The sequence below is a fragment of the Oreochromis niloticus genome, linkage group LG7, assembly GCF_001858045.2.
Source record: "Oreochromis niloticus isolate F11D_XX linkage group LG7, O_niloticus_UMD_NMBU, whole genome shotgun sequence".
NCBI lineage: Eukaryota > Metazoa > Chordata > Actinopteri > Cichliformes > Cichlidae > Oreochromis > Oreochromis niloticus.
In genome coordinates, this window is record NC_031972.2 from 229,118 (window position 1) to 247,944 (window position 18,827).

The window sequence follows — 18,827 nt, forward strand, 5'->3', positions numbered from 1 at the left end:
TGTTGTCTGCCCCCACCCCCCGGGTCAGGGTCAGCGAGTGTGGGAGCGTCATGTAGAAACACACTCGCCGTACCCACACTAACACACACTGTTAGACATGAGGACAAACTTGTGAACAGGAAAAACACATACATACTTCTGTATGATAATATTTGAAATCCATAAATGTCAGAAACAGAAACATGATGATTTATTTCTTTGTAAGCCACACCTGCAGACACATCACCTCTTTGTAAGAGTACAGAATATAAACATTCGTACAGGAAGGACAAAATTTAAGGCACGTTTTATTTCTCGCACACAAACAGTGAAACTGCAGAGAAGCGTGAAGATGCTCCGAACAAACGATAAATTATATTCACAGGCTCACAGCAGACTTCAGCACAGTCCTCTTTATTCACCGCTTTGAAACACACACAGAGACGTCACATTTGAGATGCCTCCACCTCACACATCCTGAGCGGCCTCCTCCTCCTCCTCCATGATGGAGCGCAGAGCCTCCAGACCCTCCATGGACACCGTCAGGGTGCCGACCACTTCGCTGCTGTCCTCCACGTCCAGCACTGCAAACACACACACACACACACACACACACACGTGTACTATGATTATTCAGTGAATGATTTTGGGTTTCAGCTAGAAAAGTCTGTCAGACTCAGACAGTTAGTTATTTTTTTAGTTTGTTATTTGTTTATTTTGCTGTTTGTAACTGCTTATTACCGTCTATCAGAGTACCTACTGCTCACCCCTCGCTGCAGTACTGGGATAATACATAACTGTTTCTTCAAAGAGATTTTACATTGCATCAGGTAAGTAATATTCACTTTTCATATTCTTTCATGTAGGGATGGGTATCAAAACCCGGTTCTTGTTGAGAACCGGTTCCCACTGTTTCAGTTCCTTGGAATTGTTTGCCATTTTTGCAAACGATTCCCTTATCGATTCCAGTCGCCCCGAATGACGTCACCACGTTGCGGAGCGTCATTTACCTGGCAGGCCGCCTAAGCGGCTCAAACGCTCAAAAGTTTGGTTACACTTTACGAGAATGGATGACAACAGGGCAACTTGCAATACTTGCAAAGTAGATATTTCATTTAAGGGAGGAAACACTACGAATATGCAAAAGCATTTGCTCACAAAACACGCGATGACCTTAAATGAATGTCGTGTTTTTAATTCCGCTCCGGACTCGTGAATCTCAACCCAGCAGCAGCGGTAACGTTTGCACGTCCTCTCCCGTTAATGCGGCAGGTAAATAATCAGCTAACAGTGCATATTATGTTAGCGCGATCTGCTTTATTACAAAACCTGCCATTACTGTGCATTTAGGCGACCATGATGAGAGAGACAGAGTCTGGCTGGCAGTTCTCGCTGCAGTCTACCGTTAGCGTCTCCTTTCAGGCCAGGATAGACGAACGTCACCGAGCAGTGACTAAGTTTGTGGTCAAAGGCTTGCACCCATTTGCCCCAATTTTCGGTAAGTGAATGTGTTTAATTGTAGGCAGGGACATTACTGGATATTCTTGTGTAATTGCTACAGAATAATTTATGTTATACTTTGTTATTGCTACAGAAGAATATTTATTTTATTATTTTACATTTACAGTTTTCTTTCCTGGGGACCCTGTGACACCCCATTGAAGAGCCGTAGGCTGTGGATCTCTTAAGATCTCACTGTTGGGTTTGTAAGGCCATGTTACTCCTAAATTTCTATCTTGTTCAAAGAGAAGATATAAAACAAAGTTCTAAGCTAATCGACCTTAGTGTTCTCCTTTTTTAAACAGAATCGAAAATGGAATCGGAATCGTGAAAATCTTATCAATACCCATCCCTACTTTCATGTCACTTAGTGGGGTTCAAAGAATATGATTTTGTGGGTCAACTAATAAGTATACATTTTTATTTTCACCCTGAACATCAATGAAAAGGTCAAACATGAAACAGAGTCAAAGTTTTCTGTGCTCACAGAGTGTCAGTTTGCAAAGTCACACTCGATCATACTAATGAAGGTGGAACGGCTTTTCCTCCTTTTTATAACTAGTGACAATCATCTCGCTGTGAATGGCAGTGGGTCCTGGGCCCATGCCACTGTAAGGTTTCAGTGGAGCTGTGTGCCATGAATGAAACAGTGTGAAGCATCAGCTTTTTTGCCAGCTGGAGATTTTCTGAAGGTCAGAATGGAGAAGTTACAGATTTACGTGGTTTCACAAACACAGTATCAGGCGTGTTAGCACTGGGCAGCAGCTCATTATGTGGCTGTGACTTCTTGTCTATATCAACAGAAGTTTGAGTGAAAGTTCCTCTGTTTACACCCGTCTTCCTTTCTCTGCTCTCCCCAAACCACTGAATGGTAAGCACCTGGCAGCCATGACGCCTGCAGCTCATTCACGCTGTAACTGGAACCGAAGAGCAGAGAGGGAGCTCAGAGCAGCCAAACTGTGAACGCTATTGTCATGATCCTGGTTCCGTTTGACCCAGCGTTTTGTGTTTTTCTATTTAGTGTGATTTTTGGTTCTGTTCTTCCTCTGTTTAGTGTTTACTCTGTTCGGCCCGTGTGTGTCCTTGTATGTGTAGTTCCTGTTTTATTGTGAAAGTCTGTGTCTTATGTCAGTGTGTTCTGTTTACGTTTTCCCCTGCCTCGTCAGTTGTGATGTCTTCCAGGTGTGTTCCCCTCCTGTTTCCCTTCCCCTGATTCCTGGCGTGTGTATTTATAGTGTGTGTTCACTCGTCCTCGTTGCTGGTTCGTCTGTGTTGTTTCCCCTCGATCTCCCTGCGTCTCTCCATGTGTGATTTCCCCGGACCTCCCTGCATCTTCGTTTCTGGTTTGTTTTGTTAGTTTTACCCAGTTTAGGTTTTCCTGTTCATGTCACCTGCCCTCCCGTCAATAAATATTCACCTGCACCTGAGCTGCTGCTTCTGGTCCTAAATAATTCCCACACGGCTTGCACCCGCAAACCGTGACAGCTATCAACTCTTACTGCTGCCCAAATCACACTCTGAACCCAAGAACATCATCATCATCCTCATCCCCTTTGATCGATCTAATCAGGCTGGTATAAAGCTGGTGAGTGAGCTGTGGGAGGAAATGGAGATTGTGTTGTTCCTGCTCTGCTTCCTTGTGTACAGCATTGGGTGAACGAATGCCACAGCAGCGGTCCTGCTGCTGGACGCTGTGCAGCTCTGTGGTATAAAGAGTGGCTGAGCGTCTTGCCAAAGGGCACTTGATAAAAAGCAGTTTCTGAGCTCTGCATAGCTTCAGACAGACTCTCGGCCCTCCAGCTGGCGTCTGGAGGCCGGTCGCTGCTCTTAGGCGTTACTTTGAGCCCTTCTCTGGTTTTGTCCCTTCTGATATTCTTTTAATTCATTTTATTTATTTATTGCTTTTTTCTGTTTCTCTGGATGAAATGTGCTTTCCCCTTTGGGGATCGATAAAGTCTTATCTTATCTACACACTGCAGCGGGGAGGCTGTTTTTCTAAGGACCTGTACACCTCCAAACTCATTTCCACCGAGGACAGCAGCCAAGGCCACGAGCTGCTGCAGTCCTGCTTAAAACTCTCGACCACGTGTTGAGAGAAAAAGAATCACGACTATTAACTTCTAAGTTTCAGATTCATAAATCCCAGAATCCCACCCATCTCATGTAGAAGACAAACTTTGCTCAAATGCCTCAAAGAACCACTGTTCACTTGAATCCTTCATAGGAGGGACAATGGCCTCTAACCTATGAAGCTCTTTACTAACTGTGTCATTATACACCAGCTGGTCAATCCGGATGGACTTGTGGGCTTCACAGGGCCTCAATTTTCTTCTAGCTGAAGTCACCAGAGTTTAGGAATTATTAGCATAATCACATAATGGGGCCAAGAGATGTCGAGCCGCCGAGCCCCACAGTCGCACTTCACTTGTCCGATTCCTTCTGAAGGACCTGAACTCATCGATCATCAGTGCAGCAGTAATCCAAGGATGACCCCTGTGGGGCCTGCATGGAATAAGTGCTTGTGTGAGCCCACACAGCCCCACAGTTTTACCCACAGTTACCTACCGTGGGCTCACACAAGCACGTTTTCAAAGAGAAACTATTCCCCTCACATCACTAAAAAATTCATTAATTAATTAAAATTAAGAACGTCTTTCACAGAGATTTCCTCGACTCAGCAAGTCTGCAACAATCAAGCATGTTTCTGTTGGTGAGAGAAACCATGAGGCTAGAACGCCAAAAACTGTTACCCAAAATGTTTCCTGGATCTGGGAGTGACCAATGCTACCGTATCATGTCTAATTTAACATACAACGTACAGGAATACAAAGAAAAACGGAAATATTGTACCAGCAAATGCACACATGTTACCTGAAACATGGAGGAAGTCCGTTTACATGAGTAGGGGAAAGAAAAAGAGGCACCGCTAAGACCATTTCTATTCTGATGTTTAGATTTAACCCAGAGAGGCAGAGAATTACCAACTGCTGAAAGACAAATGCTGTAAGCTGCAGGATGGTCTGGACCACTTAAAAAGCCACTCGAGCAAAAACTATTATTCGGAGGTCGTAATCTACTGCAAATCCCGTGTCTGCAGCTAAAATGGTGAACATTAGAAAAGGGGTTCGTTTCCTGTGTTTCTGCTTTTAAGAACAGGGTGAACTTTAAAGGCTGCTGTGGTCATGTTGTTGGTGGACTAATAATCTCCCCGGGATCTCATGGCGTTTTCCCCATGCTTTCTTTCTATTAAAAGGTTACGTTTCATGGTGTAAGCCTGTAACACACACGCGCGCACGCAGAAGCTGAAAATCTCAAAGTGCAGCATGAGCCTCGTGTCTGTGCGTCCGACCTGCAGCATGTTCGTGTGTCTCAGTTTTGTCTTTCAGCCTTTTGCAGAGACATCAGGTGCATTCAGGTGCACCTGATGTCTGTTTGCTCACTGACGCCATCGTCAGAAGGTTCATCAGCTAATCGCCGACCCCCGTTCACTGACATCACTGATGACGAGCTCCAAGCGCTGAGCGTGAACTAAAAGCTGGAACACGGCTGAGACCATACAAACAGCTTCTTTAAAACTAGCTACAGAGTATCGATTGATCAGTAAGCAGTTATCGTTTCGGTGCGTGCTGACCATTCAAACGCTCCTCCGTCACGTCTCGCCGTTTCTCCAGGATGTCAGGGATCCTCAGGAAGGCCACGCCCACATCCTCACACTCCCTCTCCTGCTCCTCTTCTTCTGGAGGCTCGCTCACCACTGTGAACCGGATTCTGTTGGGAAAGGACGGTCCCGTTAGCATAGGCTGCCAGCACCTGGACGCCAGCACCTGGGCTCTGGCTGTTAAAGCTCAGGCAACCGCTTTACAGCAGCTGTGGTTGATCTGAGACCTTCTCTGGTGTTTGTGACATGGACCTATTCCAAAGAGCCTGGACGCCAACACTTAGGCTCTAACACCTGGCAGCAGCCAATCACAGCAGAGCATGACAGACGCTGTCATACGAGTCAGAAGAAGAAGCAGCTGCTCTGAGTCTGTGTTCAGTGAACTCCTCCCCCTCCTCACCTCTCCATGTGAGGGTTTCGTCCCTGCAGGACTCCCCTCAGCAGGCGCCTCCTCGCCGCGTTCTTCTCGGCGTCCACGGGGATGACTGCGGACAGACAGTGAGGTCACAAACAGACAGCAGAGGCTGCTGCCGTGATTGGTGCAGTGTCTGAGCACACCTGTGCAGGTGCGTACCTTTGCTGTAGTTGTAGTTGATGCTGTGGCCCGGTGGCGGTTTGGGCAGAGAGAGTGGCGTTTCCTCCGTGGGCAGGTCCAGGAAGGAGTACTCCACGAAGAGCCGCACCACGCTGGTGTCCCGCGCCACCCGAGACTCCGCCCTCAGGCTTAGACACATAATCTCCACCCGCACTCGCTCCGACACCTGAGGACAGGAGGGCGGGGCGAAGTTATTTAACCACAGGATGGTTACATCATCTACGAGTGTTAATCATCGATGAATCAGATATTCTTATGACCATTATGACTTTGAAGGACGTGAAAACAGGAAGTGAGCGGCGGCGAGGCGACCTCAGCGGCTCGCCTAAGACGGTTCATTCTCCTGACAGCACGAATGGAGGAGGAGCTAACACACGTCACGCTCACTGCCGCACAGACATCATAGTTATTATTTATTTATAGAAATCATCAATGACATTTTTATCTTTTATTTTTTAAAATCTTATTTTGTAACTGTTTCATCGTATTCTGACTCATAACTGAGTTTCAGTTTGAGCTCAGCAGACTTTTTATGAACCAAGACAACAGCTTTATAATTATGTCACACACACACACACACAGGACATTGATTCTAATTGGCGTGGCGGGCAGTAGCCAGGAGCAGAGACCCCGGCGGGCTGATCCCCGACTCCTCAAACTAGCGGACTGGGACATGAGTCATGAGGTTGAGAGGTACCGGCTCGATATAGTCGGGCTCATGGCACAGCTTGGGCTCTGGGCCGTGCTCAGCACCTCCATGGCCGAGGTGGAGGACACCAGGATGAAGGTCAGCCTGTGGGCAGCTGACAGGTACCAGCAGGCCGAGCAGAACGCGACTCGGGCAGCGGCTGAAGCAAAAACTCGAGCGTGGGAGGAGATCGGAGAGGCCATGGAAAGAGACTTTCAGACTGCCTCAAAGAGATTCTGGCAAACAGTCAGGTAACCCAGGAGGGGAAAGCTCCACCCGCACCGTCGGGCGGTGGAAGGAATATTCCCACTGACACGTGAGTGTGGGGACATTTTTATCTCCTACTGTGGCTGCTTTATTCCTCTTCTCACATTAACTGAACACATCGCGCCACAAAACACAGCAACACACTTCCTCAACACTGGGTGTGAGTGGAGCCCTCTACAGGTCCGCCACACTTTCATCATTTAACTTCATAGAGTAACTTTGTTGGACATTTTTATTCATAAATGTTTGAATGTTTGTTTCCTGTTCCTGTACTTTATGTTTTCAGATTTGATGGGAGACGACGAGTTTGTTTCTTTATTCACACAAACGCTCCTCCTCCTCCTCACCTTCCTCGCCGTGGCCGGGCTGGGCACGATGCAGTCATCGCTGTCAGACTGAGCCGAGTCCTCTGCAGCTGCTGGGACGTCCTCCACATCTGGACAGGAAGAAGAAGAAACCAGCAGATGATCAACAAGCATCGACACTTTTGCTCTTTTCACCGTTTATACCACAAAGTTATGTCACAATTCTTCTCACGTTTTGGTTTTTTGACGTTTTTCTCTGTAATCTTAAATCATTGGATCAGTTTTCTGATCGTTGTCATGTTTCTGCTTCATCTCACACATTTTCTTAACTTTTGTTGTTTTTAGACAAGATGTGAGTTTTTATTGCACTTTAAACTTTTTTACCTTTAAATTTGAATTATTTTCTCATGACTTGAGTTTATATTTGATCAGTTTGATTTTGACTTTCTTAGTCATAAGTTTTATCATTTACAAGTTTTAACTGAAATTTTGAGTATTTAACTTTTATTTTTTAATTTATAGTTTTCATTCATGATTTCAGTGATGATGTCATAATTAGGACATTGTCTAATGATTCTCCGTTTTTATTGGTGTGACTGGGCTTCAGTGTGGGACACGTCACACATTTAACAAGAGGCAGAAAATGTTTTGTATGTTTTAAACACAATAATCGACGGTGACTGTGGGCGAGTCCCATAGTCGATACGGACCTTCAATGATTTCCTCAGAGATTTCAGAGTCATCAGAGTACGATGCAGCGATCACTGCGACCAGCTGTCCCTCAGAGACCTCAGACTCTCCTTCATTGTCCTCTTCCTCTGCAGCACCTTTGGACAAAACCTGAAAAGAGGTGAAGACAGGTGGGGAATGCAGGTAAACCATAAATTAATTACTGATTACTTATTAGGTCAAACCTGTGTTTAACGAGTGTTGATGTGATGATTTCTATCTGGATTGTTTCTGTGTGTGTGTGCAGGTTACCTGTACAGGTCCTGCAGGTAGAGTCTCCGCCCCCCGGGCCGCTGAGCTCAACGCGTCCAGCTGAAGAAGGAAAAACAGATAAACATCAAACTCCGTGTTGTTTTATCCGATCTCCACCTGAGCCCTGAATGCACCTGCTGAGCTGCACGTGAACTCCTCCCCCTTTGATCACCTGACAGAGGCAGTGCCTCTCACCTGTTGGTTGGCGGCTGTCCCTTCTACAAACGTGACTTTTTTGGCGGGGGGCATTCCCTTCACCTGAGTCTTCGGTCTTGGTTTGGGCAGCGGGGCCTGAAGGGGGAAACATCCAGAGAGGTGAGAGAGGAGCACACCTGGACCGAGTCACAGGTGAACATCTGCTGCAGGCACAGGAAGGCCACAGCCTTCAGGTGGAACAGGTTCTTCTGGGAATTATGGGAATCGCTCGATTGTTGTGTTTAAATTTGCAGAAAAGGAGAAAAAATATAAAACATTTTCAGGCCATCTGAATCCCAGGCGATCTGACCTGAGATTCAGCGGGATGACGGCGGGTATCCTCGCCCTCCGGCTGTCGTTTGGCCTCTGACGTTTCCTCCACAGGAGTAAACCTGGGCTCGTCTTCCATGGCGTCCACCGGGTGGATGTAGGAGACCTTCCACTTCAGAGTCACTTCGATGTTCCCGGCGGGGAGTCCAGAGGGATCAGCCAGCAAAAACACACCTGAGGGAGGAGAGCAGGTAACACGTGCTCACTCACACCTGATTATCCTGATCCTGAAACATTTCCTCAGACAGCAGCAGTGTGAGGCGTTTGGTTAACTTTAGATCTAAGAAGTTTAAACCATTAAAATATTTTTTGATGTTTTAGCGACTCAAACAAAAGCCTGGTCCCCTTCATCAAGCTGCCTGAGCTAAAAATAAAAACATTTCCTGTCCAGTTTATTTAAAACCAGTTTAAAGTGTGTATGAAGTCCATGTTCAGGCAATGATTAAAATATCACATAATCCCCACCTCTTGGTGACGGTGGTGAGAAAGAAGCCCATTTTAACAGGTCACACTGTAGCCTGACACTGAAGCTGCACCTGCAGGTGAACAGTGTACTATAAACACCTGACTCACCTGTGAGGCTCTCGTCGTGGGTCAGCGTCCTCAGAGGGACTCCGGCCTTCCCCAGATACGTGTCCATCTGCTCCTCTTTGTAGTCGAACACGTAGAACTGAAGGAGCTCGGACTTCAGGTACCAGTCCAGGTCCGCATCCATCGAGACGGAGAATGACCTGAGGTCGTTGAAGTCGGGGTCCTGGCGGTCGTGAACGGTGGCGGTGGGGTGGTCGGGAAAGTGAAAGAACTTGTAGACGACGTAGGGGCTCGGCTGCCGGGAGCCTCGCGGCTGAAGGCCGGAGCAGCGGCGGACGGTGATGAAGAGCTCGTTCCAGCCGCTGGTCGTTGGCGGAGGCTGAGGAGAAACGACACAAGTGAGAACCTTCACCTGTTCAGGTGTGTGTACATTGATAATAAAGTGGGTGTATTCGCCTGCTCGTGTAGCTGAGGGATGACGGGTGATGATGAAGCTCACCCCCTTCATCTTCTCTCGGTACAGTCGCAGCGTCTCCATCATGGGGACCCTCAGCCTGAGCCAGAACTCCAAGGAGCCAAAGGAGCGCGCCTCGTCACGCGACCCTGAAAGAGGTTTGCACACGAGCGTTCATCTGATGATCTGATTTCATCGAACATGACCGACAGACGCCGAGTCTACCGTCACCGTCAAGTACAGCTGCCAGCCCGCAGACTCACATTAGTTTATGTTAAGTGTGTTAGCCACAACCAACCAAACTCAAGACGTCATGTTCCACAATGACAGAAGATGGCGCTAAACATCTTTTTAAAGAAGCATCTCTCTCAGACTTCCACCTCCCTCTGGAGGTGGAGTATCCTGACGGGAGTATGGAAACAGCACCAGGACAGACGAACTCTCCAAAGAGTGGTGCGCTCTGCTGGATGCATCACTCGCTCAGAGCTCCCTGACCTGCAGTCTGTCTACACCGAGTGGTGTAGTACCAAAGCCAGATTGAAAGGCCCCTCCCACCCCGACCATGGACTCTTCTCACTGTTGAGGTCAGGTGTCTTAAGGCCGACACTTCCCCCGGGCTATTCGGGCCCTGAACCAGATATCGGGCTGGACTCTCTACACAGCACTGCACATGCACTTAATAACAAAATAATGTACTTTAATGATACGCCCCAACAACTGTTTTTGACTGCTCGCTGTCAGTCTGCACCTGTTCAGTGTTGCTCTTCTGTCTGGTGTGTCGTCCTGTGTATGTTTGTGTGTGTGACAACTGAAATATGGACTAGTATACGTGCAGCGCTCACGTCTGCAGCTCTTTGGCTGTCTGTGCTTACGTCAGTCTTTCTCTCCCTCCTGCCACAGACCAATGACTCACCGACAAGCGCCACGCTGCCGTGAACCTTCCCGTCCTGCTCCAGCAGCTGCTGCAGACGAAGCTCGCCGGCCGCTAGTGTCCTCCAGTCCAGACCGAGCGCTTCGTGCAGCTCCACCCTCACCGCGCCCCTGTGGAGGTAGTCGAGGAAGCGGTCGTCCACGCTAACCACGTACTTAGAAGTGAAGTCGTATTTCGGACTGCGGCCCGTCATCACCGGTGTGGCGTGCAGCTCGAACACGTAAAAGGCGTACGTACAGAAGGTGGCGGGCTCAGCTTCGCCCAGCATCTGCAGGGCAGAGTCAGACAGCGTGACGCCCACTATCTGAAGCTCCAGCAGGTTTTCTCCACTCTCCAGGTGAACTGTTTCGGCGGACTTGTCGGCTTCGTCCTCGGCTGTGGCGTCCACTTTGACGCTGTAGGTTTTGGTCCCGTAGGCGATGTCTCTGAGCTGAGCTGCGGAGCAGAGAAACCTCATCAGAATGGTTCATTCATTCTTTAAACTGAACGTCAGCAGGAGAACTGGATGGATGCTTGGATGGGTGGGAACCTTCCAGTTTCCTGATCTTCGTTGCCCTGGCGTCCAGCAGCTGAGCCTGGCGTTCTAGCTTCTGGTCGTATTCGAGTTTGTCAGCGTCCATCTTGCGTAGCGCGGCGTCCAGCTCGGCCTGCGGCCACAAGAAAGGAAACAGCACAACAAATGTGACCAGGTTCAAACTCAGCTCTACTCTGACCCCTCCCCTTGCTGCTTTACATACAGTAAGGATAAAAGTGGGCGGGTGTGTTTGCTCCACCTTGTAGCCTTGGCTGATCCGGTTTTCCATGCTCAGGAGGCTCCGGGTCTTTTCCAGCTCCTGGATGGTTTCGGCGTGAGCGGCTCGCAGCTCCTTAACGGCGTTTTCCATGCTGGTGCTGCCCGTTTCCTCCTCCGCCTCCCTCAGGAAGCCCAGATCTCCACTCGTCTGGGATTTACGTGTCTGATAGACGACGATGTTACAGACAAAAGGCGAGACATGAGACTGAATCTGGGCTGCGTATGATCGCAGTAACGACCGGATGGCAGCGGCGTGTGATGGGGACTCACTTTGACGAGCAGCAGCGCCTCGGTGAGTTCAGCCACGTCATAGTCGCTCCCCTGTGAAGAGCACGGTGATGTCACACACACCAAACCTGCAGCAGGTGAAAGGATTTGATTCGTCTGCTCACCCGACTGTAAAACTTGAGCCGCTCATTCAGCTCCTCCAGCTGCTGCTTCTGCTGCAGGAACTGCACCTCCAGTTTCTGATTTGCTTCTTTCAGCTTCTCGTTTGTGTCTGAAAAACAATCAGAGGGAGGAAATCAGTCACCACATTTACTCTCGGCGCTCTCACGGGACACGAAGCGGTCTTAACGGGCAGGTAGGGGGCGTACGCGTACCTCTCTCGGCCTTGACTTTGTCGAGGATCTCGTTTTTGTCGACGAGGTCGGCCTTGAGCGCTGTCTCTAGCTGAGAGATCTGAAGCTTCAGCTGCTGCTCCTGAAGCTGCCATTTCTCCTCCTGAGAGACGTCAAAGGCGCTGCAACGAAAGGAGGAGGTGACAGAGGTCAACCTGGTCCAGGTAAGACTGAAACGTTCAGGGATAAACGGCCCTCAAAGCGCCGCGGCGTGTCTTCGCCTCCTTCTGCTCACCTGTTCAGCAGCTTCTCGTTGCTGTCCTTCAGCAGGTCTCTCTCCTGCTCCAGCTCGCCGATCCTCTCCTGCAGCTGAACGCACACACAGACAGGTGAGCCACCCACACCTGCACAGCAGAACACCCCTACAGTGGACTCGGGTGCATCTGCCAGCTCACCTGCTCCATCCTCATCCTGGCGATGCTGGCACTCTGCAGCTGCTTCTCCAGCTCCAAACTCTTCAGCCGCTCGTTTTTCAGATCCGCCGACAGCTCGTCCACCTTCGCCATCGCCGCTTCATGACTGAGCTTTAGCGTCTGCTGACTCTGCAAAACAAACACCGCCGCTGTTAGCTCGCTGTGTGTACACACCTGACACCTGGGCTGGTTGATCTCGTCAGGCCAGATGTGTCTGCAGATGTGTGTCAGTGCCATTTTCCTTTTAAGTAGAATTATCAACGGGAGGGACGTCACATGATCTTAGAGCTCATCATATCCAGCTCTGGTGTTTTGTCCCTACTGCTCTGCATGAGTCTCAGTTCAAAACAATGCTGTGCACTGAATCAAGCCCCTCCCCTCTTAAAAAATCTTTCTCCTGATTGGCTGCAGCAAGATTTGATTGCGCTTGAAGTTGCAGCGTTGCAGAGAAAAGTGTGATAATTTGTTGTCTCACAGGCAGATAAGATCAATACTGATTACTGGATATTGATCTTGGTGGATCAGGGAGGAGGAAGAGGAGGAGGCTGGGACACGTCTTACCTCCTGCAGCTGCAGATATCGCCCCTCCAGCTCGGCCACGGTGTTGGATCTCGCTGCCAGCTGCTTCTGCAGTTTGATCAGCATCACGTTGCTGTTGACGTGCGTCCTGACAGGAAAAAAACAAAGATTCATATACAACCTCGACCTTGAGCACAGCTTTGAGTAAAGAGGTGACCACAGAAACCAATTCCTGTGAATGTCGGACGCCTCGCCAAAGCACGAGCTCATCTTCTGCCCCGATACGGTGAAAGCTGACGTGACTGAAACCGTGAGAAACATCATGGAGAAACAGGTTCTGGTGCTCCTGAGACCAAAATATTCTCACTGGTTTTATTTAGATGGATTTTCATTTACTCAAATATAAATGATATTTTTGATGAAATAACAGGAAACATCAGAACGAGGAGCCGCTCAGCTTTACTGAATGCTTCATGTTTAAAACCAGCAGCTCGTACCTCAGTTTGGAGGTCTGCTCCTGCCGGACCTGCAGGAGTCTCTCTTCGTACTCAGCCTCCTTCCTCCTCAGCTCCTCCCTCAGCAGCTCCGACGCACCTTCCAGCTCCTCCATGCGGCTCCGCTGGGACTCGATCACGTTCTCTCTGCGACACAAACATGACGCGTCACAATCGAAGAGCCTCTGAAAATGAGGGCCTGTGTGTGTCACGACCTTATTTAAACCCCTCCCCTTAAAGCAGGGAGTCTGCACTTCACTCACAGCGTGAATCCAGTAAAGAACTACAAAACTACAAAAACTGTCATTTATAAATCCTTAGAAGAAAGCTCTGTGGAGCTTTAGTTACTGTCATCTTCCTGTTTCAGTGCCGATCAGAGGACACGATAAATATCTGTGAGCAGTTTCAATAACTGATGTAAAATGCTACCTTTAATCATATCCTTAAATAAGCTCAGTATGACTCATAGGTAAGGATGGGAATTAAGAACTAGTTCTTGTAGAGAACTGGTTCCCAGTAGTCCAACTGTTTAGAATTGTTAGTCTGCTTGCTCATCGATCCTGCTTATCGAGTCTTGTGCTCGTCCATCCAGAAGCAGCTGCATCATGCTGCTAACACAACTTCAGCTCTTTACATGCACCTGCACAGACAGCATGCTAACACTAAGCTAGCCAAGAACCCAGAGTGATATGCTGCTTAGAGATGTTGCAGGAATCTGAATCCCTAACATCTCACTAATTCCCATTCCTACTCACAGGTTGCGGATCTCTGCTCTGGCCTCCTCAAGCAGACTGTGCCCAAAGCGAGGCAGCAGGCCAGTCCGAGGTCGCCCTCCTCCCTCTAAACTCCTCGTACCTGCAGGACATGAATTCACAGAGGTAAGAAGGTGAAAGGTAAACAGAGAGGAAGAAAATACGCAGTTCGTGGAGCGTGGCGGCAGAGAAGCTCTGAAGACGCTGCAGAACTCACTTTTAGGTCGTGCTAAAGACGGAGACGACACGTCGTCTCTGAACTTCTTTAACCCCGTGTTGACTCGCGGCTGGATGCGGTCGTATGGCGTCAGCCTCTGGCTCTGAGAGTTGACGAGTTGATGTTTTGCCACCAGGAGGCGCTGTTTCAGCCCTTCGTTCTCAGCCTGCAGGGCCCGGACCTTCTCGTGGAGCTCCTCCATCATCTCCTCCATCTCCACATCTCGGACCCTGGAGGACGGGGCCGTCCCTGCTGCCAGCTGCTCCATGCGGCCACGATTGTTCTTCAGCCTCGTCAGCTTCGTGCTTAGCCTGCAGGGGGCAGCAGAGAGACAGCCAAATTAAGTGGTTAATTGTGAGGCACATTAAGGATTGTGGAGCTTTTGTGTAGAAAAATATTATTGAGGAAATAAACGTGTTGTCTTTAAAGACGTGCTTTTGTTCATTGATAAAAACGCCCCGGGGACATGGGGGAAGCCTCACTTCTTGATCATATCATCCCGTTTGTGGATGTCCTGTTTGAGCTGCAGCGTCTCCTCCTGCAGCCGCAGGAAGCGGTCCTCCAGCTCCTCCCGGGACACACGCGAGATGTCCTGCCGCGGCCGGGCGTGCTGATAGGGCGACGACTCTGTGAGCAGAAATCAACACATTAGCAGGTGAACAAACTGTACCACAAAAAACAGAGCACTGGGTTTAACCTTACATGTAGGTTATAATTCAACATTTTAGTCATGCTACTGTCTGCTGGTAAGTGGAAGACTCTGAAACAGCCTGACGAGTGTGGACACACCTGCTGGAGCCGGTGTGAGCCTGGAGAGGTCCATCGTGACGTCCTTGACCGGCACATCTGCTGCCGTCTCATCCCGGAGGGTGGACATGTTTCAGCCTGGACAGAAGATTCAACCATCGGTGGCGGTTACAGAAAACTTTACGCCTTTTATAATTCACCTATGAAGATGAATCTCTCAGTGAGGTTAAAAACACATTCGGCACAATGAATAAAAATACTTTATAATGAAAACTTCATCAACAGCACTTCATTTTAAAAACGCCTCTAATAGCGCGGTGTAAAACGGCCTGTTCACCATTTCAAAAGCACCAAAATTCAAACAACCTGGTGTGTTACATGTATGCCGAACTTAAAACCGGCTTATTCCGATGTTTCAGAGTCTTCGATGATAATTACGAAGCCACATTTAACGCTATTTTCGACCGTGAACATTAAAACGTATAGAATTTAAAGGTAGTCTGGTACTGAGCAATGATTTAACAAAGCAACGTTATCTTTGATCAATGGGACACGCCATATTAATATCAGGTCAATAAATTCAAATATATATTATGGGTACATGGATGTATTTTACTGAAAAAGCTCTGAATTTATCGTGTTTCTTCTGAGTTAGCAGCGGTAGCTAACGAGCTAGCGGAATCGTCTAATTATCAGATTGCGTGTCACCTCAAACGCTCGTGACTCCGTATTTACTTCTGACGTGTTTCCGGTCATTTTTCTGGTAACATTTGAAGCATTTCTTACCTTTTACAACGACTTTATTCAGTTTAACTCAGGGTTGCTACTGAAAACATAACCACTCATCACGTCGTTATGGTACAACGGCGCACGCGCTGTGCGAAGAGCCTTCTGGGAGCTGTAGTTTTTGTTTGTGTTTTTTTTGCAGTCGAAGGCTTTCCAAGCTTATATTTCCCTCTAAAATATGACACTGTATAAACCACCAATGATTAAATGCTCTTAAAGCTGTTTTGAGGTCAATAAGAAGGAAGTTAGTTTGTGTGTGAACGTGTCTGTTTCCTGCTGATTTTAATGCAGAAACCCTCAGTCTTGTCTATCAGCTGTATCTCTGACTCCGGGCCAATTTGGGGACTTTGGGGACTGACCTGACTTTACATGTAAGCGTATTTATGAGCAGTGTAGCTCACTGCTGCACACACATCTGCGGGGATTTGATAGGCATGCTGTCAGACGCCTGCCTTTCATGAACTGGCGATGGATCTAATTTAGGACCCTGAGATGAGCGTCGGCAGGCCAGAATGAGCTCAGTCGGCATGTCAGTGATTGCTGGGCCGTGACAGTCTCCCATCACTGCTGCTGCTTCTTCCAGGCATAACCTTTGAACCCTCCTCCCCGCAAACACACCTTCCCCCGTGTGTTCGGCCTGTGGCGAGCAGGCGGCGGATCTGTCAGCGAGTCAGCCTGTCGTTGAAATCTATGATGCCTGCTGGCTTCTTGTTCAACAGGCCGTGCCCACGTTGGTGCAACAACTGTCAAGCACATGATCAGACGAGCATGGAGGCCCGTCTTAGAATCCAATTGTAATATAGGCAGATTTCCCCTCAAACATCCAGCAGTCGTGGCTTTTATTCAGCTGGAGCCACGGGGGGGAGGTCAGAGTCTGTTGCTGTCAGGCGCTGAAAGGAGAGCCCAGATCAGCCGCCTACTGTAAATCTGCTTCTTCTTTCAGCTGCTCCCTTTATAGTTCCACTGCACAGCGGATCATCTGCCTCCATCTCAGTGGCGTGTCTAGAAAATTTTTGTTGGGGGGGCCAGGTAGGGGCACAGATTTGGAGAAGGGTGGCAGATGTAATTGGCAGATAATGTTAAAAAAAAATTCTACCAACTGTTAACCATAATTCAATAACCCTGTAAACCTAATAACCGAATGCGCTTTTAACTCTTATTAGAATGAGATTTTAACCACTACGGTGCAAAGTTTTTAGATACTGCGCTGACAAAGTACAAGAGATACAATCAGTGCTTTGTCAGTGTTTATTCAGCATTCAAGGACAGCAATATTTGCATAGTATTTTTACTGACATATGGTGCACATATGTTTTGGGCTTACACATTTTTGAATATTAAAATACAAACATTTTTAACATACAATTGGCAAATTAGCCAATGCAAAACTTTATCTGCCAATTAAAAAAAGAAGATAATCTTCTTACAAACTGGTGTTTGATTTTGAAACAGGGAAAAAGTGGGGAAACAAATGAAAAGACTAACATTTGAATGAAACCTGAAAGCAAGTAAATACTTTCTATGCTGCCTTATGATAAACTTTGGTAATACTGATGTATAAAGAACAACACTGGCTGATGATGAAATACAGTCAGCTGGCATGGTGACACTGCCAGTATTAACCTGCAGGGCTGGACTGGGACAAAAAATCGGGCATTTTGACCAGAGACCAGCCCACCAGGTATTAAAGCCATAAAGCCTTTGAATGAAGACAAACGCTGTTGTGACAGTGATGTACACCGTCTTTTGGTATATGTATGATTTCTATACATTTTATGTCAGATAAAAACTTTGTTCGAAAGATTCAGATAATTATTTATTAAAAGCGGGACATTTTAAATGAGAATAAGAAAGAAAAGTATATCTTTGTGCCCCCCTTTCCCTGTTAATGCCCTACCTGGCCCCCTGGCATAACTTTGCTAGATCCGCCCCTGCACAGTTACCAGCTGTCAGCTACGTAGAAAAGGATCCTGGTGTTATTGGTCTCTCAGAAACAGTTCATAACTTCCCTTCAACTCATTCATGTCACCTAAAAGGTAAACCTGTTTCTCCATCACCTGTTCAGCTCTGATGATTCAGTAAGGACATCTCCTGGTTTCATCTGCATGTTTCCCTCTCACCAGATAACCAAACCGATATCATGACCAGCAGCTTTACAGCTGTGGCTCCAGCAAACATCAGCTGATACTAGAAAGTAATATTAAATAAATTCTAACAGCTGATCAAGCTTAAACGTGCTGCTGTTGTTTAGCGCGACATCCGCTGGTTTCCTCTTTCTGGCGCAAAGTGGGCGATAAATAAACAAGAGAGAAAAGCCGATCAGCTGATCATTGATCAGTTTCATGATTGAAGTAGCAACAGGAGAGGGAGGGGGAGAGAATGAGAGGAGAAGAAGCAGCTGACAGCGTAAAGACAGAATAACTCCAGCTTTGTGTCTTTTCCATTCTAGCTGAAGTTCGGGACAAACTGCGTCTCTTCTCAGCTCAATACAAAACGAGTAATATTTTCTCTGAATGAGGGACCATTCCATTTTTAACTATTAACGAACCTTATGAACAAAATAAAGTTCAACATCAGTAACATCACAGCACCCACCCAGCAGTATAGAAACTCCGTCATGCTAGCTAGTACACAGTACGAGTTATTGTAACTGACTGTAAAAAGTCAGCATAACGAAAATAAACTCCACCTAAACTTGGTTTATATCTGACCCAGATAGACTGCAGGTCATAACTTCTTACCTGAAGTTCAGTTCACCTGATACTCAGACCGGTGGCCGCCTCGGGTCTCTCCTCCTGCCTCCCCTTCCCTCATCCACCTGCTGGCCTCTGTGAAAGCTCCGCCATAGCCACCACCAAACAACTGAGTTAGTTTTACAGATCGACCAGCATCTGGCCAATCCACCACCTCTCATTGTTCATGCCGTTACAAAAAAAAATAAAATAAGTCATCAGCCCACCCGGCAAATGCCCGGTGTGCCCGATGGCCAGTCCAGCAATGTTATCCTGCAACCAAATCTGCAGCTCCATACAGCAATGTTACAACTTAGATTATATCTTCTAACTCATAACT

The 18,827-nt window shown here is 47.7% G+C and overlaps 1 protein-coding gene across 2 annotated transcripts; it reads right to left on the bottom strand.

The window, feature by feature from the left end:
- Positions 1-168: 168 nt before the first annotated feature.
- rpgrip1l (RPGRIP1 like) lies at positions 169-18,558 on the bottom strand. 2 transcript variants are annotated; one of them, XM_019360940.2, is made up of 26 exons: positions 18,497-18,558; positions 15,012-15,107; positions 14,705-14,849; positions 14,223-14,533; positions 14,009-14,108; positions 13,257-13,400; positions 12,802-12,907; positions 12,223-12,369; positions 12,063-12,136; positions 11,810-11,949; positions 11,600-11,706; positions 11,478-11,528; positions 11,188-11,370; positions 10,944-11,061; positions 10,397-10,849; positions 9,529-9,632; positions 9,072-9,408; positions 8,479-8,672; positions 8,169-8,264; positions 7,974-8,033; positions 7,703-7,832; positions 7,035-7,123; positions 5,712-5,898; positions 5,538-5,622; positions 5,111-5,247; positions 169-563 (listed from the first exon to the last, which is right to left on the bottom strand). In XM_019360940.2, the coding sequence occupies exons 2-26, from the start codon at positions 15,097-15,099 to the stop codon at positions 448-450; spliced, it is 3,702 nt and encodes a 1,233-aa protein (XP_019216485.1). In that variant the 5' UTR covers positions 15,100-15,107; positions 18,497-18,558; the 3' UTR covers positions 169-447. The 2 variants fall into 2 exon arrangements, with proteins under 2 accessions (XP_019216485.1, XP_005470287.1); XM_005470230.4 differs by lacking the exon at positions 18,497-18,558 and adding an exon at positions 15,756-15,870.
- Positions 18,559-18,827: the final 269 nt, after the last annotated feature.

Coding starts and splice junctions, on each gene's coding strand:
- rpgrip1l (XM_019360940.2), bottom strand. CDS start 15,099: ATGTCCACCCTCCGGGATGAGACGGCAGCAGATGTGCCGGTCAAGGAC. Junction 11,062..11,187: donor GGATCAGCCAAGGCTACAAG/GTGGAGCAAACA, acceptor TTGTGGCCGCAG/GCCGAGCTGGACGCCGCGCT. Junction 8,034..8,168: donor GGACAGCCGCCAACCAACAG/GTGAGAGGCACT, acceptor TTCCTTCTTCAG/CTGGACGCGTTGAGCTCAGC.